At 38.2% G+C, this 27,984-nt stretch overlaps 2 protein-coding genes across 2 annotated transcripts in view; one reads left to right on the forward strand and one right to left on the reverse strand.

Moving 5' to 3' along the window:
* Window positions 1–1,284, reverse strand: part of DSG1 (desmoglein 1) — a 44,101-nt gene extending 42,817 nt beyond the window's left edge. Inside the window, exon 1 of the mRNA XM_004020453.5 lies at window positions 1,085–1,284. Coding sequence (XP_004020502.2) covers window positions 1,085–1,132 — 48 coding nt within the window. The 5' untranslated portion in view covers window positions 1,133–1,284. The remainder of the gene's footprint in view (window positions 1–1,084) is intronic.
* The window catches only part of DSC1 (desmocollin 1), a 357,493-nt gene that overhangs the window by 169,900 nt on the left and 159,609 nt on the right, over window positions 1–27,984 (forward strand). The gene's annotated exons all lie outside the window — the stretch shown is intronic.

Raw genomic sequence — 27,984 nt, forward strand, 5'->3', positions numbered from 1 at the left:
GCCTCAATTAATAAAGTGAATTCAAGTTAACCAGCATATGTTGAATCAAAGATCTCACTTGTTACTATAGACACCCAACAATCCAGTTCAAAAATGAAGCAAGTAGAGACAAATATTCACCACAGCGCTACATCCTGCCAAACTGGAAGACACAATTTACCTGGCATTTGCCTCTTTGTATTATATTAACATTATTGTGAAAGAGACTACAATTTTCAATTTTTCAACACAAGAGAAGTTGATACAACACACTAATGCTGCACTTAGAAGTCGTCTCTAAAGAGAGAAGACTAATAAAATGTAGGGTTGCAATAATAAAGTATTTTGTTATAGTTTCTCTGACCATCAAGCGTACAACTTTTGTCTCATGGTCATTACTGACTTTCCAGTAGTAAGAACCATTATCATAATAATTATACTTATTCCTTAATTATAGCCATTCCTTCACCTACTATGTCATTTATAAATCTCCCATACTGCCATTCTTTTGAAATTAAATAAATGTTTTAAATAAAATTACAGTTTAGAAGTGTGGGGCTTCTGATATTAGTGATATGAACCCCCAACCACATACAGAACTGATGAGACTGTTTGGGTGGTGAAGCCAGTTACAAACAGCTATGATTTTAATTTGTATGGATCCTATTTTTACATTTTAAAAATTATAGTGAATCTACCAGCAAAGATACCAAAAGTATGGGAAAATGTCTAGATTAAAAACCAAGATACACCTGTGAGATTAGTTTACCAAGCCCACCTGCAAAAGAGAATTTGAACAACAGAACGCTATTAAGTAGTGATCTGCCTTTCCCAAGTTCAGTGTTTCCCCGGCATGACTTGGCAATGACTCCGATGTCAGAGATATGATATGGTGAGTTGACACTGATGCACTAATATGATCTTGGAGTCTTCAATTAAGGAGAGAAACACTATTTAAAACTCAAGTCCATAAAAATCACCTTATCATTAGCATAAACTTTTAATGGGTTTAGGTGAGAAATAACACAAAATAACATTTTTCTGAAAGTTCTCCCTTGTTTACCATGAGATCCATGATGGAAACTTTTTAACAGGATTCACTTACCAGGAAAATGAGCAGCACCACAGCTGCTCCGAAGAAGGGCCAGTTCATCGCTGCTGGGTTCTCTTACATCCAAGATCAAGAGAGTTTTGTTTTTTCTTCTCTGTTCTTTCTCTTCCCCCCACTCAGCTGGCGTCTGCTTAAAAATAATTTCTCAGTAGATGTTCTTACATGCAGGCTTTGAGGTGTTTCTGCCTTCTCTGGGAGCAGGTCTGAAGGTACGTATAACCTGTCTAGATCCCCACCCTAAAAACTTGGGCTGGTCTCCCTGAAATGCTTAACAGGATCATCATTGCTCGCAGGTAAAAACTTAGGGACACACCCTCTTTCAGCTGAAAGGCAGCTCTCTGTGAGGCAGGGAAGATTCACCCCTTTGTCAGTGGCAGGCATTTAGAATGATCAGAAGTGTGAAGAGCTGTACAGTGGATAGGGGTTTTTCACCCCAGGTTCTATTTATAGGTTGTTCAGCTTCTTCCCATATTGAAAAGGGAAGTGGAGTCTGAATGTTTATACTATTCAAAGAGGATTATGTGACCCATGTTCATTGCCAGACCTTCAGGTCACAATAGAACATTATTAACTTTCCATTTCAGTGGACATTAGGAAACAGTCATTTTCTGAACTATTTTTAAGAGACAGAAACTCTGCTAATGTTAGGAGTGAGGATTTTTTTTTTTAAGCATTCGTTCAAACAAACAAAACGTACATGCTTACAATTTTACTTACAATTTTAAGGTCCCTTGCGTAAATCACAGTTTCCTTTAAGTGACCAGCCAAAGTCCAGGGATGTCTCTGTTGTCTCTCTAAATGAATATCTTCTTTCCCCAATTATTTCTCTCTTTTTAAGGTTCTGTCCTTTTCAAATGGAGTAAAATAAAATGTAAAATATCACTAGGGAAGATTAAATGTAAACAATCAAAACCACCAATTAAAATCTCAGTGATAATTTAAAAAGTGAGGATCAGAGCCTGAAATACTAATAGAAACACAGAAAGCTGTTTTTCAGGTGAGGTGGGTTAAAAGTCAGTGACGATTCCCAAGCACAGAGCCAAGAATCTGTATAGTAAGCCAATTAGAGCACAGGGAATACACTGGAGAAAATGCTGCCCACACATGCAAATAGGAAGCTGAATGTAGCCCTGAAGTCTTTGAAAATAAGTAGTGACTGTTGCAGGAAAGCCTTTGGAAGTGTTCTAAGGGTAATCTCCTCTTCACCTGACAATGTCTAGTATAAATATTGTGAGTGGCAGGAAATCTGTGGAGCTAGAAATAGCAGTCTGGAACAAGAGATCTATCTGGTAAGATGTTGATTATGGTCAAAAGGATGTTAAAAATTGTCCCAGAAAGGAAGGGTATCTCTGAGAGTCAGAGGTTCTCTAGAATGCTGTCATTTCACTACAGGTGTGTGGCTAAAAAGGTTACTCCTCAATGGTTTGGAAATGTCATGCTCTTTATCATGGAGCTTAGAAGGAGGAGATGGGCTGCCTATATTTACTTGAATAAATGGTTAAAAAAAAGTGAATAAGAATACTTATGATAGGAATTGGTTGATGTGAATAATTGGATCAACTTTCTCATTAGTCAAGTAGGATAGAATGTCTGAGCAATGTATTAGTAGTAAGAAAGTCTGACCATAAATGGCTGAAGACTCACTGGGCATGGGAGATGGAAGGATATACATTTACAAGCCTCCCAGTGGCAAGTGAATGTTCTTTCCACCTTGAATTCTGGGCATGGTGCTAAGATGTACACTGGTCCTCTTCATCCATGGAATGACTCTTCCCCACACCCAACCCTGTCTCCACCCCTAACTCAATGACTTGCTCCACAATCCCAACCAACTGGAGCACGTGTAAGGCAGCAGTGTCTCCAGGAGCCTTCTGGAGAGGAGGTGTGGAAGAACCTGGATGTTGCGGAGCAATGGCTGTCTTAATTGTCATATGAGAACTAGTGACATTAGGTAACAAGTGGAGAAGGGAGGTTATGAATCACCATTCCTCCTCCTTCATCTCCTTCTCTACCTTTTTTTCCCTACTCATCTTAATGTCCTTAAAGCAGTGTTGTTCAATAGACAACTTCCTGAAATGTGGAAGTGTTCTCTATCTGGGAGAACACTTGAATCGATTGTGGATCTGTGGATCCATTATGCTAGCCACTAACCATATGTGGCTATTGAGCAATTGAAACAGAACTCAGAAACTAAAATTTTTACTGTAAATTCCAATAACTGCACGAGGCCATTTTTCTTGTTTAGTCGCTAAATTGTGTCTGACTCTTTCATGACCCCATGGACTGTAGCCTGTGAGGCTTCTCTGTCCATGGGATTTCCCAGGCAAGAATACTGAAGTGGGTTGCCATTTCCTTCTCCAAGGAATCTTCCCAACCAACCCAGGGTCAAACCCACGTCTCCTATACTGGCAGGTGAATTTTTTACCACTGAGCCATCAGAGAAGCCCAACCACATATGGCCAGTGGTTACCATATGGCCCCAGTGCCAAGAGGTTGGAGCATCATTGTTTTTATTATCTTCTGTCTTATCCTAAGCCTAATTGCTGTTCTTTATCAGTTCAGCTCTTTCTAGTGAAATCTACCCTATTCTTTTTCTCAATTGAGGGAACTCCAGCTTTCTGCCCTTCCATTCAGCACATTTGATTCTTTTCCTATTATCTCAGTTGCCCAGTCCCTTATATTTGACTCCTTGCTGATCATATTTCCTAATGCCAGTGAGCTAAGAAACTAAAACAGAGGCAACAGCACACAACTCTCATTTCTGTGGTCATGTTTCCTTAAACATTCCTTCCAGTCCCCTTTTCTGTAACCCTCATCCCACTGAAACATAACTGTGCTGTACAATGTTGCTTAATCTTCCTGGTCTCATTTCATCCTGATTCTACTGTGAACAATGCTCAGTATGTGCATGTCCATTCCTTCATGGGAATTTGATGAAATCTGGGGTGATTTTTCTCTTTTGTTTTTTTTCCTGGTGTTTTCTGGTAAAATGGACAGATTTTTTCACAAGGATCAAAATTCTTGGGGGAAAGGATTTTGCTCTTTTCTAAGGCATTGCACACCCTAGAATGTCATGTCTACATTTCTATATTTTTTTCACAGCTCTTGAAAGACAAAGTAATCAGCATCTTTCACGGAAGCTGATGGATTCTACTGATCTAGAATTTCTTAAGCCTTATTTAAGCAACTGTTCTATCCCCCTTCGTTTACATGGCACCCATAGGGTGGACACATACATTCCAGAAAAACTCTTTGGAATATGTTTTTATGTTATATGTGAGCCTCTGGTGTCATATATATATCTAAATTACATAATAAGCTCTAGAAATTGTTTTAAAAATAGGTGAAAGATATTTTTAAAAATCTTAAAAATGGAGAAGAAATTGAGAGAAATGTTAACGATAATAGAACCAAAACCTTTTGTATTTGCCTCTATGTGAGTGTTCCTATGAGAGGTATTGAGTCTAGATCTTGCTCAAGTTGTTTAAAATCAGACTATTCCTCAATGAGTCAAATAAAAAGTCTGGGGGATGGAGGCAGCATTTGATTAAATGAGACTTTTCTTTTTGTGTATAACAGTCAAATGCAATGCCTGATCCTCAGTTGGATTCCTGATATGAACAAGACAACTCTAGAAATAACTTTGGGGATATTTGGAAAAATTTTTAAATAGGCTGTTAAGGAATTATACATTTTATTGCTAATGTATATATTAATAATTTGTTATATTGATTAATTTATATTTATGATTATATTTTATAATTATATAAAATTATACAATTGATGTGCAGTTGATACCAATTAGCTAATTATAATTTTATTTCTATGTATTAATATATTTATTGAGGTGTCTTTATTTTTTATTAAATTTATTTAGTTTTAATTGGAGGATATTTGCTTTACAATATTGTGCTGGTTTCTGCCATACATCAGCATGAATCAGCATGGAAGCAGCCTAGATGCCCATCAACAGATGAATGGGTAAAGAAGTTGTGGTACCTATATACAATGGAGTATTACTTGGTCATAAAAAGAACATATCAGATTCAGTTATAATGAAGTGGATGAACCTAGAGCCTATTATACACAGTGAAGTAGGTCAGAAAGAGAAAAATAAATATCATATATTAATGCATATGTATGGAATTTAGAAAGATGGTACTGATGAACCTGTTTGCAGGGCAGCATTGGAAACACATTGTGGCCACAATTGGGGAAGGAGAGAATGGGATGAACTGGGAGAGTAGCACTGAAAGGTATGTCTTTCTTTTTAAAGATGCATGCTGAATTATGTAAGAACAAAATCTCATGATAACAGAAGTCTTCTTCATGGTAATTCAGCAATAAAATGGATGAAGTGAATATGGCAAAATGTGAACTGTTAAATCTAAGTGATGGCTTATGGTTTTCTCTTTGTTTTCTGTATAGTTGAGAATTTTTGTAATAAAATTAAAAATAATGATAGGTAGATATTGGCAAATTATAGCCGTGGGCCAAGTCTGGCTCACTGCCTTGTTATTTTATTGGGACACAACCATTTTCATTGGCTTATGTATTACCTATGGCTGTGTTCCCTCTAGAACAGCAGAGCTGAGTAGTTATGACAGAGACCATGTAGCCTGCAAAGCCTAAAGTAATTACTTTTCTGGCCCTTTATAGAAAAAGTTTGCTGACTCCTGCACCAGATGGATAGATTGTATTTTGTAATACAAAATATGATTCATTATTACATTAGTTGATTTTAAGAGAATTCAGAAGATTGATCTGGAGATTATGAACAAAAATCAGGAAGACTGAAAATAACCACCAAAATTAAAGCAATTAATCATTGAGGAAAAGATACATCTTTATAATAAAATTATATTTTTAGCTTTTTATTTTGGGAAAGACTTTTAAAATTCACTAAAATAGCCTACAGTCTAACTCTTCTTCCTTTCCTTTAAATCAGGTATAAGGAGACTTTTCATTTTTCTCTAGTCAGTTCTAGAATGAGAGTCCAACATCATCACATCTTTATGTGGTTTTCTCTATACATAAAGATTATTCATTAGCAGGGGAATCCTATGTGACTCTGAAAACACTGGATTCTACTGAAATATCTTACCCTCAGAGTAGTGAAGAGATAGCTATTGTCAATACTTTTTTAAAAATTAAAATAAAAAAAATTTTTTTTTAGTTCTACTGGGTCTTTATTGCTGCTTTCTCTAGTTTCTTTTGTTGTGGAGCAAAGGCTCTAGGTGCGGACTTCAGGAGTTGCAGCACGTGGGCTTCCTGGCTCTAGAGCGTGCAGGCTTCGGTAATTGTGGCATGTGGGTTCAGTCACTCTGCAACACGTGGAATCTTCCCAGACAAGGAAGATGCATGTCTCCTGCATTGGCAGGCAGATTCTTTATCCACTGCACCACCAGGAAAGTCCCAAAACTGAAAAAAAAAAAAAAAATTTCTCATTGAACATCCACCGCATGACTGCATATTCAGTATTGTGCCAGGTGGAACTTTGAAAATAAGTTTGAACTCTGTTTTTAAAGATGTCATCCAAAGCTGGGACACAACCATGCTCATTGGCTTATGTATTGTCTATGGCTATGTTCCCTGTAGAGCAGCAGAGCTGAGTAGTTACGTAGCCATCGCTTAGATTTAACAGTTCACAGTTTGCCATATTCACTTCCTCCATTTTATTGCTGAATTACCATGAAGAAAATTTCTGTCATCATGAGATTTTGTTCCTACATAATTCAGCATGCATCTTTAAAAAGAAAGACATATCTTTCAATGCTACTCTCCCAGTTCATCCCATTCTCTCCATCCCCCACTGTGTCTCCAGTGTCTGCGTTTCCATTGCTGCCCTGCAAATAGGTTCATCACTACCATCTTTCTAGATTTCATATATACTGAAACAGAAGTATTACCACTCCCTTCTGGATGACTGTCCAACTCACACATGTGTGTATTAGGTACCACTGCAGGGTACTCTTTGAACTTCATGTACAAGTTCAGTCTTCCCTTTTACATGTAATAAATTGTCATCAGTTTAGTTCTATGAATTTTTTTTCTTTGGCCTTCTCTCAGGGAGTCATCTCAGATAGTCGTACATGACTAAAGCAACTTGGCACGCATACATACACACACACATGTGCTTATACTAGGGACTGGAGTTACAAAGATGGGTGCAACATGGTTTCTGCCCTTAAGTGGCTCCAAATGAGCTGGGATGAGAAATAAAACAGATTTTTTTTTTTCTACCAACATGTTAAATAGAAGCACACAAGTGCTTTGGGAACCTACATGTTTGTGATACAAAATTCTTGATTTCTTCTTTTTTCTGTAGCTTACCTAAATCAACTCTTGTTATATTAATACTTTAAATTTGTATCTGTGCTTTTCTGTCTTTATTATTGCTGTCATAACTCCCTTCCTGACCCTCTTCACCTGGCATTGCCAGGCCATACCTCTAATTGCACTTCTGTTTTCTTCTCTTCAGTCAGTTTTGTATTCATTTTCCAGAATACTCTTTCTGCAGCATTGCTTTCCTTAGGCCATGTCTCTTCTCAGGAAACTGCAGTAACCATATTACCTCCCAGGTCAAAAGGTCTTAATATTGCAACCTCTTGGAGACAAATTTGTGTCTCCAACTTACTATATCTGATGCAAACAAAATGCAGTCAGCCTCAGTGATTTTAATATTTTCCACCATGGCCTTTCATTTTGGAAGACTCTGCTTTTGATGATGATGATACTGATATGCTTCAGCAACATAAGTTCATTGATAGCTATCTAGAATATTTTCTATTTAAGGGTGAGTGTATAGCCTATGAGATGGTAAAAAGTTTTCTTCACCATTTTCAGAAACAGTTATTTGACTGCAGTTTTAAAAAATCAATCCATCAACATTCTTGAGCCCTGCTAGGGACTGTACTAGTTTTTAGGAGAGGTGAAAATGGATAATAGAAGTTTTTGTCTCTAAGAAGGCTAAAATCTTGACTGGCTCCCACAGGTGTGATGAGGCTTCTGTTTCAAGGTACTCTGAGGTATGTGCGGTAGGAAAAGTGTATAGTGAGTGTTTTGAGTCCTGCGAAAGGGAAATAATTTCCACACTAAGAGCATTGGAGAATATTTCATGGAAGTGGTAGATTTTGAAATTTTTAGGATGACTACCTTCTCAACAAATGGAAATGTAGATGGCAAAGAAGGTAAAAAGGGATATGTATTTTTCAGGCCAAATATGAGTCAGATTAGATCAACGTATATTATTTAGGTTGTTCAAGGTAGCAGGGTTGATGAACTGGCAGAATGTGGAGGACTTTGAATGCCATGTTGAGGAATTTGCATGGTATTATACTGCAGACCAAGAACCAGTATTTACCTAGTCAAAGCTGTGCTTAAGGAGTTTGTCCTGGAAGCTTCATGGTAAATGATAGAGAAGAGATACTGGAGAGAGAAAGATGAATTTGGAGGCCATCATAATGGTTTGGATAATGAATCTGAAATAGTGTGGTTTCAGAGAAAGGAAAAAGGAAACGGGTGTATTATGGAGTAAAATAGACAGTATTGAATGATAGAGTTAATGAAGATGGAGGAATAGGTTATGGGAACTAGAGAGCAACACCTCCCTCCTTTTGAAATCGGGTGCAATGGAAGAAAAAGGAATCTATCCGCGGTTTGGTGTAAGAACTGATCAGTTTTTAACATTTTGTTTGTGATTTTTTCCCTCTTCTACTTAAAAAAATCCAAACTTTTATCCAGACTTAAAATCTATTCATATTTTGGCACATTAGCTCTCTCATTGTGAGCAAATATCTTCTTGGTATATTTTTTATGATTTGTGTATTTGTATATTTTGAATAATTTGAAAGTTGCATATATCATGACACTTCATTTCTAAATGCTATCGTATATATCTCCTAATAGCAAAAACTCCTGCTATGTAATCAGTGTCAGTGTCCTTGAACCAAAAAGAATGTTGTTAATGAACAATGACACACTGAATAAAAAGGAAAATGCGAGTCCACAGTGTTGCTCAAAAAGGATAATGGTGCTAATAGTAAGATCTTCTTTCAAGGAGACTGTCAGCTAATAAATATACAAAAAAAAGTAGAATTAGAAAATTTTAATGTTGCACTTAGTGAGATACTAAGTGATTCAGGTAAAGATCATCAGTGAATGTTAATATTACTGAATGAAGCTTGGTTGGGAAACCAGGTATTTACATGGTCTCAATATATCACATCATCTCACCAACTGATAAAACTAAGCATTCTGTACAGTGGCAGAAGCTGAAAATAGGCAGCTCCTTGCATGATGCAGTCAAAACTATATAATGTCACCCATGTAATATTCCTGTCCAAAGTGCTTAACCTGAATCTCCAAACGAGAAAACAATCACGAAAATCTCAGTTTTGGAATATTCTATAATAAAAAACCCTGAAATTTAAAAAAAGTCAATGTTATAATGCATAAAATATAGTGGAGGCTTATGCTAGATTTGTTGTTGTCCAGTCACTCAGTCGTGTCTGACTCTTTTGGCCCATGAATTGCAGCATGCTAGGCTTCCCTGTCCTTCACCATCTCCTGGAGTTTGCTCAGACTCATGTCCATTGAGTCAGTGATGCCATCCAACCATCTCATCCTCTATCATCCCCTTCTTTTCCTGCCTTCAGTCTTTCCCAGCATCAGGGTCTTTTCCATTGATTAGGCTCTTCACATCAGGTGACCAAAGTATTGGAGTTTTAGCTTCAGCATCAGTCCTTCCAATGAATATTCAGGACTGATTGCCTTTAGGATTGACTGGTTTGATCTCCTTGCTGTCCCAGGGTCTCTCGAGAGTCTTTTCCAGCACCACAGTTCAAAAGCATCAATACTTTGGCGCTTAGCCTTTTTTATTGTCTAACTCTCATATCTGTACATGACTACTGGAAAAACCATAGCTTTGACTATATGGATCTTTGAAGATAAAGTAATATCTCTGCTTTTTAATATGCTGTCAAGATTTGTCATTGCTTTTCTTCCAAGGATCAAGCGTCTTAATTTCATGGCTGCAGTCACCATCCACAGTGATTTTGGAGCCTAAGAAAATAGTCTGTCATTGTTTCCATTGTTTCCCCATCTATTTGCCATGAAGTGATGGAACTAGATGCTGTGATCTTAGTTTTCTGATTGTGCCAACTTTATCACTCTCCTCTTTCACCTTCATCAAAAGGCTCTTTAGTTCCTCTTCACTTTCTGCCATAAGGGCAATGTCATCTGCATATCTGAGGTTATTGATATTTCTCCCAGCAATCTTGATTCCAGGTTGTGTTTCATCCAGCCCAGCATTTCACATGATGTACTCTGCATAGAAATTAAATAAGCAGGGTGACAATATACAGCCTTGATGTACTCCTTTCCCAGTTTTGAATTTGGCTTTGGAATTAAAACTGACCTTTTCCAGTCCTGGGGCCACTGCTAAGTTTTCCAAATTTGCTGGCATATTGAAGGACATCAAAACTCCACACAATATTTGATTCTTAATTGGATTCAATGCCATCAAGTAAAATAGCATGCTCAAAGGAAAAAATGCATAGGAAAGTGATAAAACTAAGAGATTTTAATTTATATCTTTAGTCATTGACAGATTATAAATATATGATTCTGAAAATAAGTTAGACAAAGACAACAAAAACAAAAAGTAACACAGCAACAAAACCAATGGAAAAGTATTATTCATGCTAAAATAGCTGAAGTTTGAAATAATATATTAACATTCTAGTCAAGGCTATGGTTTTTCCAGTGGTCATGTATGGATGTGATGATTTGGACTGTGAAGAAAGCTGAGCACCGAAGAATTGATGCTTTTGAACTGTGGTGTTGGAGAAGACTCTTGAGTGTCCCTTGGACTGCAAGGAGATCCAACCAGTCCATTCTGAAGGAGATCAACCCTGGGATTTCTTTGGAGGGAATGATGCTAAAGCTGAAACTCCAGTACTTTGGCCACCTCATGAGAAGAGTTGACTCACTGGAAAAGACTCTGATGCTGGGAGGGACTGGGGGCAGGAGGAGAAGGGGACGACAGAGAATGAGATGGCTGGATGGCATCACTGACTCAATGGATGTGAGTCTGAGTGAACTCCAGGAGTTAGTGATGGACAGGGAGGCTTGGCGTGCTGCGATTCATGGGGTCACAAAGAGTAGGACATGACTGAGTGACTGAACTGAACTGAATTGAACTGATTAACATTCAAATTTGAGGAGCATATTAAAAGAGTGTCATAACCAGTTGAAAATCTCTTTAGGAATGTAAGATGTTACAAAGTTAGAAAAATCTATTGCAATATTTAACTATTGTAACAACTCAAAAAAAATAACTTCCACAAGTGCTTTAAAAAGCTTGATGTAATTTACCACCTGTTCTAAAGTCAAAGAATGAAAAATAAAGAAATGGAATGATCATTAACTTTATTTTATTTTATTTTTATTTTTTGCTTTTCAATATTTACTTTTTTTTTTTTTTTTAATTTTAAAATCTTTAATTCTTACATGCATTCCCAAACATGAACCCCCCTCCCACCTCCCTCCCCATAACAACTTTCTGGGTCATCCCCATGCACCAGCCCCAAGCATGCTGCATCCTGCGTCAGACATAGACTGGCGATTCAATTCACATGATAGTATACATGTTAGAATGTCATTCTCCCAAATCATCCCACCCTCTCCCTCTCCCTCTGAGTCCAAAAGTCCGTTATACACATCTGTATCTCTTTCCCTGTCTTGCATACATGGTCGTCATTGCCATCTTCCTAAATTCCATATATATGTGTTAGTATACTGTATTGGTGTTTTTCTTTCTGGCTTACTTCACTCTGTATAATCGGCTCCAGTTTCATCCATCTCATCAGAACTGATTCAAATGAATTCTTTTTAACGGCTGAGTAATACTCCATTGTGTATATGTACCACAGCTTTCTTATCCATTCATCTGCTGATGGACATCTAGGTTGTTTCCATGTCCTGGCTATTATAAACAGTGCTGCAATGAACATTGGGGTACATGTGTCTCTTTCAATTCTGGTTTCCTCGCTGTGTGTGCCCAGCAGTGGGATTGCTGGGTCATAAGGTAGTTCTATTTGCAATTTTTTAAGGAATCTCCACACCGTTCTCCATAGTGGCTGTACTAGTTTGCATTCCCACCAACAGTGTAGGAGGGTTCCCTTTTCTCCACACCCTCTCCAGCATTTATTGCTTGCAGATTTTTGGATCGCAGCCATTCTGACTGGTGTGAAGTGGTACCTCATTGTGGTTTTGATTTGCATTTCTCTAATAATGAGTGATGTTGAGCATCTTTTCATGTGTTTGTTAGCCATCCGTATGTCTTCTTTGGAGAAATGTCTATTTAGTTCTTTGGCCCATTTTTTGATTGGGTCGTTTATTTTTCTGGAGTTGAGCTGCATAAGTTGCTTGTATATTTTTGAGATTAGTTGTTTGTCAGTTGCTTCATTTGCTATTATTTTCTCCCATTCAGAAGGCTGTCTTTTCACCTTGCTTATATTTTCCTTTGTTGTGCAGAAGCTTTTAATTTTAATTAGATCCCATTTGTTTATTTTTGCTTTTATTTCCAGAATTCTGGGAGGTGGATCATAGAGGATCCTGCTGTGATTTATGTCTGAGAGTGTTTTGCCTATGTTCTCCTCTAGGAGTTTTATAGTTTCTGATCTTACATTTAGATCTTTAATCCATTTTGAGTTTATTTTTGTGTGCGGTGTTAGAAAGTGATCTAGTTTCATTCTTTTACAAGTGGTTGACCAGTTTTCCCAGCACCACTTGTTAAAGAGATTGTCTTTACTCCATTGTATATTCTTGCCTCCTTTGTCGATCATTAACTTTATAAAAATGATGTATCATACAAAAGTCTGTCACTCATGCTTGACGTCAAATGCGAAACACATTTTTAAAAAATATATTGCAATTTATTGTGAGTGCACAGGATCTTAGTTGCAGGATTTCCAGTTTTTGTTGGGATATGTGGGATCTTTAGTTGCAGCATGTGGGATCTAGTTCCCTGACTAGGGATTGAACCCAGGTCCTCTGCCTTGGAAGCATGGAGTCCCAGCCATGGGACCACCAGGGAAGTCCCAAAACACATTTTTTAAATCATGAAAATGATCCCACTATTATATAATATTTTCTGGAAGTAATAGCCAAATATAAGTATTGGAAGGGAGTTAAAATTATGATTATTCATAAAGCATACATTTTTCTACATGGGAATTCCAAGAGAATCAATTTAAAAATTAATGCAAACAGCAAGAGAATTTATTAAGGTGGCTGAGTACCTAATTAATAACAAAATTCAATAATCTAAACAATTATCAGTTAGGAATATAATATACTAGTTTATAGGAACAACTATAAATGTAAACTACCTCATAATGAAGCAGAGAAGAAATGTGTAAAATCTGCATGATGAAAACTTTAGTGCTTTCCTGAGGGACATAAAGACAACATGAAGTGACTGAAAGACACGCCTTGTTTTTATGCAGAAAAACAATGTGATAAAAAGACTCTGAAAAGTCTTTTTTTTGTGGAATTGACAAATTCTAGTATATGTAAAGCATAGTAATGAATGAAGTCAAATCTTGAAAGTGAAGTGAAAGTGAAAGTTGCTCAATTGTGTCTTACTCTTTGCGACCCCATGGACTATATCGTCCATGGAATTCTCCAGGCCAGAATACTGGAGTGGGTATAGCATTTCCCTTCTCCAAGGGATCTTCCCAACCCCAGGGATCCAACCTTGGTCTCCTGCATTGCAGGCGGATTCTTTACCAACTGACCTATCAGGGAAGCCCTACAAGGCATTAAATATAACACTACAGTAGTTAACACTTTTGGGGATTGAAAATGAATAAAAAGATCAATGAAATAGATTAAGAATTTCAAAATAGATTTAACATATAGTTACAGATCTCTAGTGCACAATACAAATGGCTTCTCAGATCATTAAGAAGTATGTGCATAATTCAAAAGATGGTGTTGAGGCAAATGGCCAGCCACTTAGAACAAAATTAACCTGCCATTTATACCAGAAAAAATTCCAGAGGGAGAAAGCATTTAAATGTAAAAGAAGCCAGACATAGAAGAAAAGAACTGAGTAAAAATTAATACCTAAAATTGGGGGATGTCAATCTAAACTTCAGGGGTAAAGGATTAATGAATTTTAGCAATATAAAAATTAAAACATGAACGTAGCAAATAAGCATGTGCAAAGAAAAAATGAGAGATAAGCTAGAAAAAATATGTTGTATGTGTAACGAAGTTCAGTTCCCATAGTACGCAATGAACTCTTGCAAATCTGTAAGAAAAAGTTGACAACCCCTCCTAAAACAGGCAGACTACATAAATAGATCTTTCACTTTAAAAGGACATATAATGATTCATAGGCAAAAGTTATTCAATCTTAGTCAGAATTAGATATATAAATAATAATGACAACAAAAACAAGTAAAAATACGTCACCAGTCAGATTAGCATTTGATAACAAAATCATTAGATAACACCCATTGTTGGGGAGGAAGTAGAAAAATGGGAAATCAACTCCTTGAGTGAAAGTGAAGCTCCAGTTGGTAAATGTGAAGGCTATGTCTGGCTTCCTTTCCATTTAAATGCTTTCTCCATCTGGAATTTTTTCTGGTATAAATGGCAGGTTAATTTTGTTCTAAGTGGCTGGCCACTTGCCTCAACACCATCTTTTGAATTATGCACATACTTCTTAATGATCTGAGAAGCCATTTGTATTGTGCACCAGAGATCTGTAACTATATGTTAAGTCTATTTTGAAATTCTTAATCTATTTCATTGATCTTTTTATTCATTTTCAATCCCCAAAAGTGTTAACTACTGTAGTGTTATATTTAATGCCTTGTAGGGCTTCCCTGATAGGTCAATAGGTAAAGAATCCGCCTGCAATGCGGGAGACCTAGGTTTTGGGAAGGTGATTTAACAAGGTAACAAAAGCATTCAATATACTTGTACTTTGATGCAACAATTTCTATTCTCTGAATTCAACCTACTTATGCATTGTTTCATTAAGCTTGGTCCTATGTTTCTTTTCCATATTGATAATCTCTAGAGTGATCTCAGGCAATAAAAACCTCCAGCCCTGTTTTACTCTGAACTCCAGACCTATGTAACCAAATGTCTGCTAGACATCTCCTCTTGGAAGTTTCAAATATAGCTCCATTTTAGTATGTTGAAAATTCACGCTCTTTTTCTCACTTTGACCAGCATCCATTTCCCAAGCTTAATAAGACCACCAACTATTTCTATTCAGTTATTTAAGACTGAAGCCCAAGAGATGTTACTGACACCTTTTTCTTCTGTAACCTTCCACTTCTGATCTGTCACCAAATTCTTCTGATTTCATGACCAAAATATCTTTCAAGTTCACTCCCTTCTCTCCGTCTTGACCATCACTGTCTAAGGTTTGCGATAATGTTCCCTCACCTGGATTATTATCATTGTGGCTTCCTAATAGATCTGTATCCATTCTGATCAGCTTCCAATCAGTTTACTATGTGAGTGCAAGGAAAAGTATTTTCAAGAGCAAAACCCAAGCCTACGAATATGTCCAATGGCTTTTAGCATAAAACGGAACAGAAGTTCTTAATTTAGGCCAAAAGGTCCTGAATTGTCTGGCACTTGGTAATCTTGTGACCAAGTCTCACCTTGTACCACCTGCTATTTGTAAGGAGTCTGAAGGGCCCTCATATACCGTCTCCCTTACAGGTCTCATAATTACAAGTTTACATGTATTTGTCTGATTTTACTCTCAGTCCTCACCCCTAGATTGTTCTATCCATGAGAATAGGAACCATTCAGATTAATTTTGGAGAAATGCAGGGTATAAGGATCTGGAGGTCTCAATGAGATCAAAGACACGTCTATTAGGAGCAAAGGAATGAGATTTATGGAAGAATAGAAGGTTGTTGTCCTAAAACTTTCCCATTAGAATTTAAATGTTAGAAGTGGAACAATTTTGCAAGTCTTAGAGGTGGTCACAGGAACTGGTGTTTATGATGGTATGAATTGTACTCAAGATATTATGTACATGCTTACTGAGAAATCAAAATCTCCTTAAGTTGGGGAAGAGAACTAGTGGAGGTGATGAATTCCAGTTGAGCTGTTTCAAATCCTAAAAGATGATGCTATGAAAGTGCTGCACTCACTATGCCAAAAATTTGGAAAACTCAGCAGTGGCCACAAGACTGGAAAAGGTAAATTTTCATTTCAGTCCCAAAGAAAGGCAATGCCAAAGAATGCTCAAACTACTGTACAATTGCACTCATATCACACACTAGCAAAGTAATGCTCAAAATCCTCCAAGCCAGGCTTCAACAGTACATGAATCATGAACTTCCAGATGTTCAAGCTGGATTTAGAAAAGGGAGAGGAACCAGAGATCAAATTGCGAACATCCACTGGATCATCAAAAAAGCAAGAGAGTTCCAGAAAAACATCTGCTTGCTTTATTGTCTTTGCCAAAGCCTTTGACTGTGTGGATCACAAAAAACTGTGGAAAATTCTGAAAGAGATGGGAATACCAGACCACCTGACCTGCCTCCTGAGAAATCTGTATGCAGGTCAGGAAGCAATAGTTAGAACTGGACATGGAACAACAGACTGGTTCCAAGTTGGGAAAAGGGTACGTCAAGGCTGTATATTGTCACCCTGCTTATTTAACTTATATGCAGGGTACATCATGAGAAGCACTGGGCTGGATGAGGCACAAGCTGTAATTAAGATTGCTGGGAGAAATATCAATAACCTCAGATATGCAGATGATACCACCGTTATGGCATAAAGTGAAGAAGAACTAAAGAGCCTATTGATGAAAGTGAAAGAGGAGAGTGAAAGTTGGCTTAAAACTCAACATTCAGAAAACTAAGGTCATGGTCCCATCACTTCATGGCAAATAGATGGGGAAACAGTGGCTGACTGTTTTGGGGAGCTCAAAAATCACTCCAGATGGTGACTGGAGCCATAAAATTAAAAGACACTTGCTCCTTGGAAGAAAAGTTATGACCAACCTAGACAGCATACTAAAAAGCTGAGACATTACTTTGTCATCAAAGGTCTGTCTAGTCAAGGCTATGGTTTTTCCAGTGGTCATGTATGGATATGAGAGTTGGAGTATAAAGAAAGCTGAGGGCTAAAGAATTGATGCTTTTGAACTGTGGTGTTGGAGAATACTCTTATTTTTTTAAAAAATTTACTTTACTTTACTTTACAATACTGTATTGGTTGAGAGTCCCTTGGACTGCAAGGAGATCCAGCCAGTCCATCCTAAAGGAAATCAGTCCTGAATATTCATTGGAAGAACTGATGCTGAAGCTGAAACTCCAATACCTTGGCCACCTGATTCAAAGAACTGACACATTTGAAAAGACCCTGATACTGGAAAAGATTAAAGGCAGGTGGAGAAGAGGATGAGGCAGGATGAGGTGGCTGGATGGAATCACTGACGCAATGGACGTGAGTTTGAGTAAAGTCTGGGTGTTGGTGAAGGACAGGGAGGCCTGGCGTGCTGCAGTCCATGGGATCACAAGGAGTCGGACAGAACTGAGCGACTGAACTGAACTGAAATTTGGGGAGTTTATCTTTTTACTTCTGCTTCCCTAGTGTTGCCTGGCACCCCATAAATACCCAATAAACAGTTTAATTCAAAGTTGAATTCAAAGGTCCTATTTTAAAGAAATTCTGGGGACTTCCTTGGTGGTCCAGTGGCTAAGACTGTGCTCCCAATGCTGATGGCCTGGGTTCAATCCCTGGTCAGGGAAATAGATCCCACATGCTGCAACTAAGAGTCTGCATGTTGCGTGCTGCAACTGAGACTTGGCACAGCCAAATAAATTAATTAATTTTTTAAAAAAGAAATGCTGCCACTCTTGTTATAGCATTTTTCTAGACTCATCCCACAATTACTTCCATCACATCTTGAAAAGAAATTAGTATCTTCTGTATTCATTTTTTCATCACTTGATCTCAAGCAGTGATTTCTTTTTAAAAAAATTTTTATGCCACAGGAGATTTCCAAAGTGAATTGCTGTTGCAGTCAGTGAGCAGTGCATATTTTTTGGCAATTATGACAAACATAACAATAAGAAACTTGGGAACAGGTTTTTAAAACATGCTTCTGGTTCATGGGAGGATTTTTCAACTCAAGCAACTGCAGACCTCATCAAAATTTCATGATATAATTAACTAGTTAATATGAAATGATGATGACTAACCCCTGGAACTGCACATCCAAGCAGTCAAACTAGTATATTATGAGTCACAGAACTGTGAACTTAGAGTCAGTGAGAACACCCAAGAAAATCTGTATCCATTCAGAGCTATTGATTGTGAAGTAAGAATAAGAGAAATGCCCAGTCCTATCAGAAATTGTGTCAATATCACATCATCAACTCTTTATCTTGGACTAATCATATCAGGGAATAGCTATAAGATATTATGAAAGTTTTTACCATTAAACATATTTACTTCCATTCAGAGGTGTTAAGTTCGATTCTCTGCAAATTAAGTGAAGAGTGTATAGAAAACTGAGTCTCAAAATGTCATTAAAATATTGATTCTCAGGTCTTTGTATTTACTAAATTCATATTTCTAGAGAGGGGGACCCAGATAATGAGATTTTTAATTTGTGTCCAAAGTGGCTTGTATGTGCTTTAAAATTTGAGAGCCTCTGATATAGAAGCTTACTTAAGGGTTTTATTCCTAGATTCGGAGAAGGCAATGGCAACCCACTCCAGTACTCTTGCCTGGCAAACCTCATGGATGGAGGAGCCTGGTAGGCTGCAGTCCATGGGGTCGCTAGGAGTCAGACACGACTGAGCGACTTCACTTCTCACTTTCATGCATTGGAGAAGGAAATGGCAACCCACTCCAGTGTTCTTGCCTGGAGAATCCCAGGGACGGGGGAGCCTGGTGGGCTGCCGTCTCTGGTCGCAAGAGTCAGACATGACTGAAGCGACTTACCAGCAACAGCAGCAGCATTCCTAGATTGTCTTGGTGTAGACATCACAACTGTTACACAAATGAGTGGAGACTCAATGACCCCGGGAGTATTCTCTGATTTAAGTTGTTATTGCCAGTTTCTGACATTTTCAGCATTGGAGAAGGTTCTGGTGTTTCTGTTCTGTTCAGTTCAGTCACTCAGTCGTGTCTGACTCTTTGTGACTCCATGCATGCCAGGCCTCCCTGTCTATCACCAACTCCTGGAGTTTACCAAATTCATGTCCATTCAGTCGGTGATGCCATCCAACCATCTCACCCTCTGTTGTCCCCTTCTCCTCCTGCCCTCAATCTTTCCCAGCGTCAGGGTCTTTTCAAATGACTCAGCTCTTTGCATCAGGTGGCCAAAGTATTGGAGTTTCAGTTTCAGCATCAGTCTTTCCAATGAACACCCAGGACTGATCTCCTTTAGGATGGACTGGCTTGATCTCCTTGCAGTCCAAGGGACTCTCAAGAGTCTTCTCCAAAACCACAGTTCAAAAGTATCAATTCTTCTGTGCTCAGCTTTCTTCATAGTCCAACTTTCATATGACTACTGGAAAAACCATAGCCTTGACTAAGACGGACCTTTGTTGACAAAGTAATGTCTCTGCTTTTTAATATGCTGTCTAGGTTGGTCCTAGCTTTTCTTCCAAGAAACAAGTGTCTTTTAATTTCATGGCTGCAATCACCATCTGCAGTGATTTTGGAGCCCCCCAAAATAAAGTCTGACATTGTTTCCACTGTTTCCCCATCTATTTGCCATGAAGTGATGGGACTGGATGCCAACCAGTGTTTCTGTTAATAAGGAGAAACTGCCTGAAATTGCAAAGAAGACAAACTTTGGAGTCAATTCCCTGGTGGCTTCATGGTAAAGAACGATGCAGGAGACACAGATTTGATCCCTGGGATGGGAAGATATCTGGGAGGAGGACTTGGCAACCCACTCCAGTATTCTTGCCTGGAGAATCCATGTACAGAGAAACCTGGCAGGCCATGGTCCATAGGGTTGCAAAGAGTTGGACACAACTGAAGTGACTTAGCACACGCTCATGCACTCATGGGTTATTAAGCAACACAGTCTTGGGTGAATATATGGAGGTAAAAAAGAATTAAGATGTTGCATGACAACTTCTGCAATAGAAGTTTGTACAAAATTCTCTAGGAAAAGAGTAAAAGGCAAACACTCATCTGCTTCAAAGAATGAGAGGGATCTTCACAGAGGAGTTAGCATTTGAAATGAATACTGATGGGATGTGAAGGACGTCTGTAAGATGAAGAGGGAATGTAGGGGTAGGAGAAATGCGTCATCTTACAGGGAACTGCTTATGCCACAGTCACAATGAGCCAAAGCCTAGACAGTTGAAAGAAACAGGATTTGGCAAGTGATTGTTCTTTGGGTTAGCTCTGCTATAACTGGCTATGTTTTGTTTACTCCAAGAGGGCACATGGTGAGCTTCCTTTTTCTCCTGCAGCTGTTGTTGTTTAGTTGCTATCATGCCCAACTCTTTTGTGACCCCAGACTCCTCTTTCCATGAAATTTCCCAGGCAAGAATACTGGAGTGGGATGCCATTTCCTTCTCCAGGGGATCTTCCTGACCCAGGGATTGAACCCAAGCGTCCCACATTGACAGGCAGATTCTTTACCACTGAGCCACCAGGGAAGCTCTTTCTGCCATAGAGTGGGTTGCAAAAGGCCCCACAGGGATGGCATGCCACGTGGGTTATCATTCTCCGCTTCCTCCATCATTGCCTCATTGGGACACACCCTAGCAGGTGTCTATGCAATCATCACCCACTTGCTCACATCAGCCCACATCAGAATTATTTTTCTGAAGGCCAAGCAATGCTTTCTGGTGTTTGTTCAACAGTTGGTTTATGTTACTCATCTGTGAAGCATCTTAAGATGCCCAGTGATAAGTTGCTTCTCCTCCATGCAAGCTGGGGATGAGACTCTGGCTGGGAAAGTTTCATGCCCATTTTATTTATATAGTCAGGATCTAAAACAACTCTCTTAAATGCTGGGTCTTCCTCTACAAACATTTGTTTAACTGTTAATACTGTTGCTTATCTGTTTTGTATCTTCTTTCTGGAGGATGGATGACCTCAGCCTGTGTGTATGTTGGTGTGTATGTCTTTGCTATAAACTCCTCACACTATACTGAAGATTCTTCTTCTCTCATTGTCTTTTGTTTATTGTCAGGACTTCTGGATTTAGAAAGAGTCTCATGGGGCTAGATAGTCCATTGTGAAATCTCCACAGGTCTTTCTTCCTAATTGTAGAAATAGGGGCTTTTTGGCATTGAATAAGACCTTAATTATAAAGCCTGCTAGGCTCGGGGTTCCTCCATGATGGAATGTTTCATAAAATGAGGTTTGACCTCCCGTGGTCACTTTCTCTTTAAAGAGAGTATTTCCCAGAGGCCTTCTGTGTGATGAGGCAGGTGGTACAAAGAGGGCCACACCCACTGCATGCTCTGGTCCATGAGCCAGCCAGGATTCCACCTGCGCCTCAAAATGTTCTTCTTCCCCCCACACTCAGATCCCAACAAATACTTGTCATAAGAATATCCACCAATTATTAAAACAAAAAAATGTTCTGTCAGTGTAATATTTTGAGAAAGTGATGGATGATGAATTTATAGATGCCTGCCAATGAATGAAATTCAGTAATTTACTCATGCAATAAACTTGGGTTGTGTTCTGATTATGTGTCGTATGCTATGCTCGATGTTAGAGAGTCAGCATATCCATATGGAGGTCACAGTTCGAAGAGCATGGGGCCCTTGTGGAAAAAAATGACAGTGTTATTTTATATTTGTATTATCTATTTTCCTTAAAGTCAGTGGAGTCACTTTCCTTTAAGTCATATTCTGCAAGCCAGGAATGTGACAGGATAAAGTTATTGCAAGGAACCTCTGACAGCTTATATTTTCCTATCATTGTAGACTAAGTATAGACCTCCAATTTATATATTCTCCATTTATTAGCTAAACAGTGGTAATTCCAAAAATTAGTTCAAATTTTCACATGTGTAAAATATTTCAAATATTTATAAAAATTATCTTCTTCATAAAATTAATAAAATACAAATAAAATTAATTAATTGTAATTTCAGTAATTGAGTATTTTCTTGGAAGATATTCATTAGTGATATTACAATCCAATAAAAAGCTTTTATATAAATGCAAACTATGTAAATATTTAAAAGGAGAACTGCGTACTTTAAAAACAGAAACCACTCAGAACCTCTGACCATTAAACTGTTAACATGAATGAGCCTAAGTCATGTTTATTTTAAAACAAATAATGAGTAATCACTCGCCTGCGTACTAAGTCGCTTCAGTCATGTCTGACTCTTTGTGACCCTATGGACTGTAACCCACCAGGCTCCTCTGTCCATGGGATCCTCCAGGTAGGAATATTGGAGTGGGTTGCCATGCCCTCTTCCAGGGGAACTTCCTGATACAGGGATCACAACCCTGTCTCTTATGTCTCCTGCATTGGCAGACAGGTTCTACCTGGGAAACCCTGAGTAGTCCCCTAATATTCCTTTTTTTTTTTTTTTTACCCACAAGGAATTTTGCAAGAGTTTTTTGAGAATTTAATATTATTCTTTCATTTATTCCACTAGTATTTATTGAGTGCCTACAAGTAGGCACTCAATGCTGTATCTAGCACAAAATATGGCACAACAACCTGACAGATATTGGAGAGAGTAACTATTTAAGAAGGTATAAATTCCTTTTTTTTGTGACAAATTTGCTTTTCTCATAAATTTACAGAAAGTTGTTAATGTTTCAAATAAAACATTATTGACCCTGATAAACAATATGGTCTTCAATATGAATGCAGAAAAAAATGGATAAAGCAAAATTTTTTTTTTAATTACAGAAATTGTAAATATGGTCAGATTTCCTCCCAGTTGCTCTTGGATGGGCCTAAGGCTTGAATTATCTTTTTAAACCACATGTTTGATACAAAAACGTTAAATAGTTTTAAGCTTTCCAAAGTTCAAAACTTAATAGATTTATTGAAATAGTCTCTAGTAGTATTTTTAAAATTTAATTTATTGTACTTTTGGCTCACTGGGTCTTGTTGCTGCTGGGGCTTTCTCTGATTGTGGTGAGCTGGGGACTCCTCTCTGTTTGCCATGTGCGAGCTTCTCATTGCGGTGGCTTCTCTTGTTACAGAGTGCGGGCTCTAGGGTGTGCAGGCTCAGTAGTTGTGGCTCATAGGCTCCAGAGCACAGGCTGAGAAGTTGTGGTGCATGGGTTCAGTTGCCCCGTGGCATGTCAGATCTTCCTGGATCAGGGATTGAGCCCGTGTTCCCTGCATTGGCATGCAAACCACTGGACCACCAGGGAAGTCCAATATTGTTTTATATTCACAATTCGTAGTAGAATATAAGCACTGAAAATAAAAACTGAGTATAAAATTCCATGTGATTATCTGCCACATGTATTTTACTGCAATATAGCAGACCAAAAGACTTTCAGAGTTAATGAGAGTATTTGAAAACCTCCTTAACTCCTGAAGTGTATTTTAAATGAACATTCACTACTTTTGTGTACATGATGAAATGAATCGTTCACCATTTTTAAAAGCATCTTTCTTTTTAAGGATCTTATACGGAGTTTATTTAACTGTCTTTCAATTTCAGGGTATATTGCACTTAAAATGAAAGGCCATCAAAACTGGCTGAAAGATAAGTGAGTGCTCCAGTAGTTGAGTTGTGTCTAGAGTCAGCTGATTCTTTTTAGCAATGAGCGAATGAGTGCATTGTGACAGTTTACCCATCTTTTCAACTTAACTGTATAGATACTTAATTAAGAGCTTGTTGCTTACTAGTGGTTATTAATATATCAAGATGGTATTTGTGGAATCTTAGGTAGGTTGTGACTTTTCGGACTTTGACAGTTGATAAATTGTGAGTTTGATACACGCTAGAGTCTCCCAGACCCCATCCTGAAAGCAGTCTCAGGACCAAGTGGTGATGTATGGTCATTGGATTCTCTAAGTTAGGGTGAATAGTTGAATTAAATAGTACTCTAATTTTAAAATGAAATAGAAACGCTACTAGAAACTGAACGGACTCAACAGAGAGGATGAACTCAATAGAGACACTATAAAAACTGAATGGGCCTGGGAGAGACAATGGACTCAACAGAGACTCTACTAGAAGCAGAATGGACTCAACAGAAACAATGAACTCAACAGAGAAACTGCTGAAAACTGATCGCACTCAGTAGAGACAATGGACTCAACAGGGACACTACTAGAAATAGAATGGACTTTCTGTTATTGTCTAACTCCATATTTGTCCCTCTGGAGGTACCTCCCAGCTCTGACCGTAACTGTAAATGTTATCTCACTCAGTCTGAGGAGAGGTACCTGGTGAATTGGAATCAAATTTGTGGGTTTGACTATTATTTCATGTCCATTGCTATCTTATTATCTTACCACTAGTCACAGGGGCTTTGTATTAATATTGTTTTGCTAGATTTGTAAGTCTTATAAATGTCTGTTCTCAGCAAGAACTCAAACTTTCTTTTCTGGCGGGTGTGACCAGTTAGTATAACTTCACAGACATACTCATTGTTCTCTGTAACAACTTAAATTACTCAGATAGAACTTTGGGTTTTTTCTTCCCCCTTTAGAATTTTTTTTTTAATCGTAAGTATACAACTGCTTCTTTACATACACATTTAACATTACACCAGATTCTTGGTTAATAGCTTTCCAAAACTTTGAGAAAAACCTTGAAAAAGGTTTCACTTGTCATTTGAAACATTATCAAAGAAGGAGAAGAAAAGATGAAGAAGAAAAAGGCAACCTACTCCCATATTCTTGCCTGGAAAATCCCATGGACAGAGGAGCCTGGTGGGCTATGGTCCATGGGGTCGCAAAAGAATCACACACGATTTAGTGACTACACAATGATACTCTCACAAAGATTACAGGAACATGATTGTCATGGTTATGGAGGAGGACCTGGAGGTGGTAATTTTGGAGATCTCTCTGGTTATGGAGGAGGAAGAGGAAGATATGGTGATGGAGGTCCTGGATTTGGCAACCAGGGTGGGCTCTAGATGTGGTTATGGCAACTGTGAAAGTGGAGATAATAGAAGTGGAATTTACAATGATTTTGGAAATGATAACCACCAACTTTCTAATTATGGTCCAATGTAGAACTTAGTTTTGAAGACAAAACATTTCACATACTTCAAAGACATGGAAACATTTAGAAGATAAACTGTATTTTTAAAGTCCTGTTTAAATTTTTGTGATATTAAAAGTGAGTTTTCCTTAGAAATATTTAAGGAAAATTATGGTTATTTATTAAGCCTTTCTACCACTCATTTTTAAGTCATACCTTGAATGAGGCTGACATATTTCTGGGTGGCAAAGTTCTTTCTCACAAAGAAATGTTATGTTGTATCAGATGCAAGGAGATTTCTTCCAATTCTGATAGTTTATGATGCTACAAAAGAAATATTTTTATAATAAGTACATTTTGTTATAAATTTAAGAGAGAGGGAAATTTGGAATTGCATTACGTGAAGCTGCAAGGTTAAGGTTATGTGTAATTCTCTGATGATTTTTTGTGTAGTAAACTTTTCTATCCTCTATAGTTGTAAATTATTATTATTTTATACCACAGTACTTATCATACAGTATGAACTCAGTGTATTTTTGGATTATAATCACATCTTCGGGAACAACAGTGATTATTGCCTGCTCTACCACTTCAGTTCACAAAAGACACATGAGGGCCTGACACGTCAAGAAAGACGTCCAAGGTCACCTCCGGTCTTAGGCTTTTTCAATGCTTTTTTCTACACCAGCCTAGCCTGTCTATGTAAGATTTCATAACTTGAGCCGTTTTTATTGACAGAAAAAATACCAGTGAGATAAAAGATTGAAATTAGTGGAAGTGAGAAATAGGTTTAAGGGACTAGATCTGATAGACAGAGAGCCTGATGAACTATCCTTGGAGGTTCATGACATTGTACAGGAGACAGGGATCAAGACCATCCCCATGGAAAAGAAATGAAAAAAAGCAAAATGGCTGTCTGGGAAGGGCTTACAAATAGCTGTGAAAAGAAGAGAAGAGAAAAGCAAAGGAGAAAAAGAAAGATATACCCAGTTGAATGCAGAGTTCCAAAAGAATAGCAAGGAGAGATAAGAAAGCCTTCCTCAGTGATTAATGCAAAGAAATAGAGGAAAACAACAGAATGGGAAAGATTAGAGATCTCTTCAAGAAAATCAGAGATACCAAGGGAACATTTCACGCAAAGATGGGCTCAATAAAGGACAGAAATGGTATAGACCTAACAGAATAAGAAGATATTAAGAAGAGGTGGCAAAAATACACAGAACTGTACAAAAAAGATCTTCATGACTCAGATAATTATGATGGTGTGATCACTCACCTAGAGCCACACATCCTGGAATGTGAAGTCAAGTGGGCCTTAGGAAGCATCACTATGAACAAAGCTAGTGGAGGTGATGGAATTCTAGTAGAGCTATTTCAGATCCTAAAAGATGATGCTGTCAATATGCCAGCAAATTTGGAAAACTCAGCAGTGGCCACAGGACTGGAAAAGGTCAGTTTTCATTCCAGTCTCTAAGAAAGGCAATGCCAAAGAATGCTAAAACTACCACACAATTGCACTCATCTCACATGCTAGCAAAGTAATGCTCAAAATTCTCCAAGCCAGGCTTCAACAATATGTGAACCGTCAACTTCCAGATGTTCAAGCTGGTTTTAGAAAAGGCCGAGGAACCAGAGATCAAATTGCGAACATCCGCTGGATCATGGAAAAAGCAAGAGAGTTCCAGAAAAACATCTATTTCTGCTTTATTGACTATGCCAAAGTTTTTGACTGTGTGGATCACAATAAACTGTGGAAAATTCTGAAAGAGATGGGAATACCAGACCACCTGACCTTCCTCTTGAGAAATCTGTATGCAGGTGAGGAAGCAACAGTTAGAACTGGACATGGAACAACAGACTGGTTCCAAATAGGAAAAAAAGTATGTCAAGGATGTATATTGTCACCCTGCATATTTAACTTCTATGCAGAGTACATCAAGAGAAATTCTGGGCTGGATAAAGCACAAGCTGGAATCAAGATTGCCGGGAGAAATATCAATAACCTCAGATATGCAGATGACACCACCCTTATGGCAGAAAGTGAAGAAGAACTAAAGAGCCTCATGATGAAAATGAAAGAGGAGAGTGAAAAAGTTGGCTTAAACTTAACATTCAGAAAACTAAGAACATGGCATCTGGTCCCATGACTTCATGGGAAATAGATGGGGAAACAGTGGCAAACTTTATTTTTTTCAGCTCCAACATCACTGTAGATGGTGACTGCAGCCATGAAATTAAAAGATGCTTACTCCTGGGCAGGAAAGTTGTGAACAACCTAGACAGCATATTAAAAAGCAGAGACATTACTTTGCCAACAAAGGTCTGTCTAGTCAAGGCTATGGTTTTTCCAGTAGTCGTGGATGAATGTGAGAGTTGGACTATAAAGAAAGCTGAGCACAGAAGAATTGATGCTTTTGAACTGTGCTGCTGGAGAAGACTCTTGAGAGTCCCCTGGACTGCAAAGAGATCCAGCCAGTCCATCCTAAAGGAGATCAGTCCTGGGTGTTCATTGGAAGGACTGGTGCTGAAACTGAAACTCCAATACTTTGGCTACCTGATGTGAAGAGCTGACTCATTTGAAAAGACCCTGAGAAAGATTGAAAGCGGGAGGAGAAGGGGATGACAGAGGATTAGATGGTTGGATGGCATTACCGACTCAATGGTCATGAGTTTGGGTAAACACCGGGAGCTGGTGATGGACAGGAAGGTGTGC

The sequence above is a fragment of the Ovis aries genome, chromosome 23, assembly GCF_016772045.2.
Source record: "Ovis aries strain OAR_USU_Benz2616 breed Rambouillet chromosome 23, ARS-UI_Ramb_v3.0, whole genome shotgun sequence".
Lineage (NCBI taxonomy): Eukaryota > Metazoa > Chordata > Mammalia > Artiodactyla > Bovidae > Ovis > Ovis aries.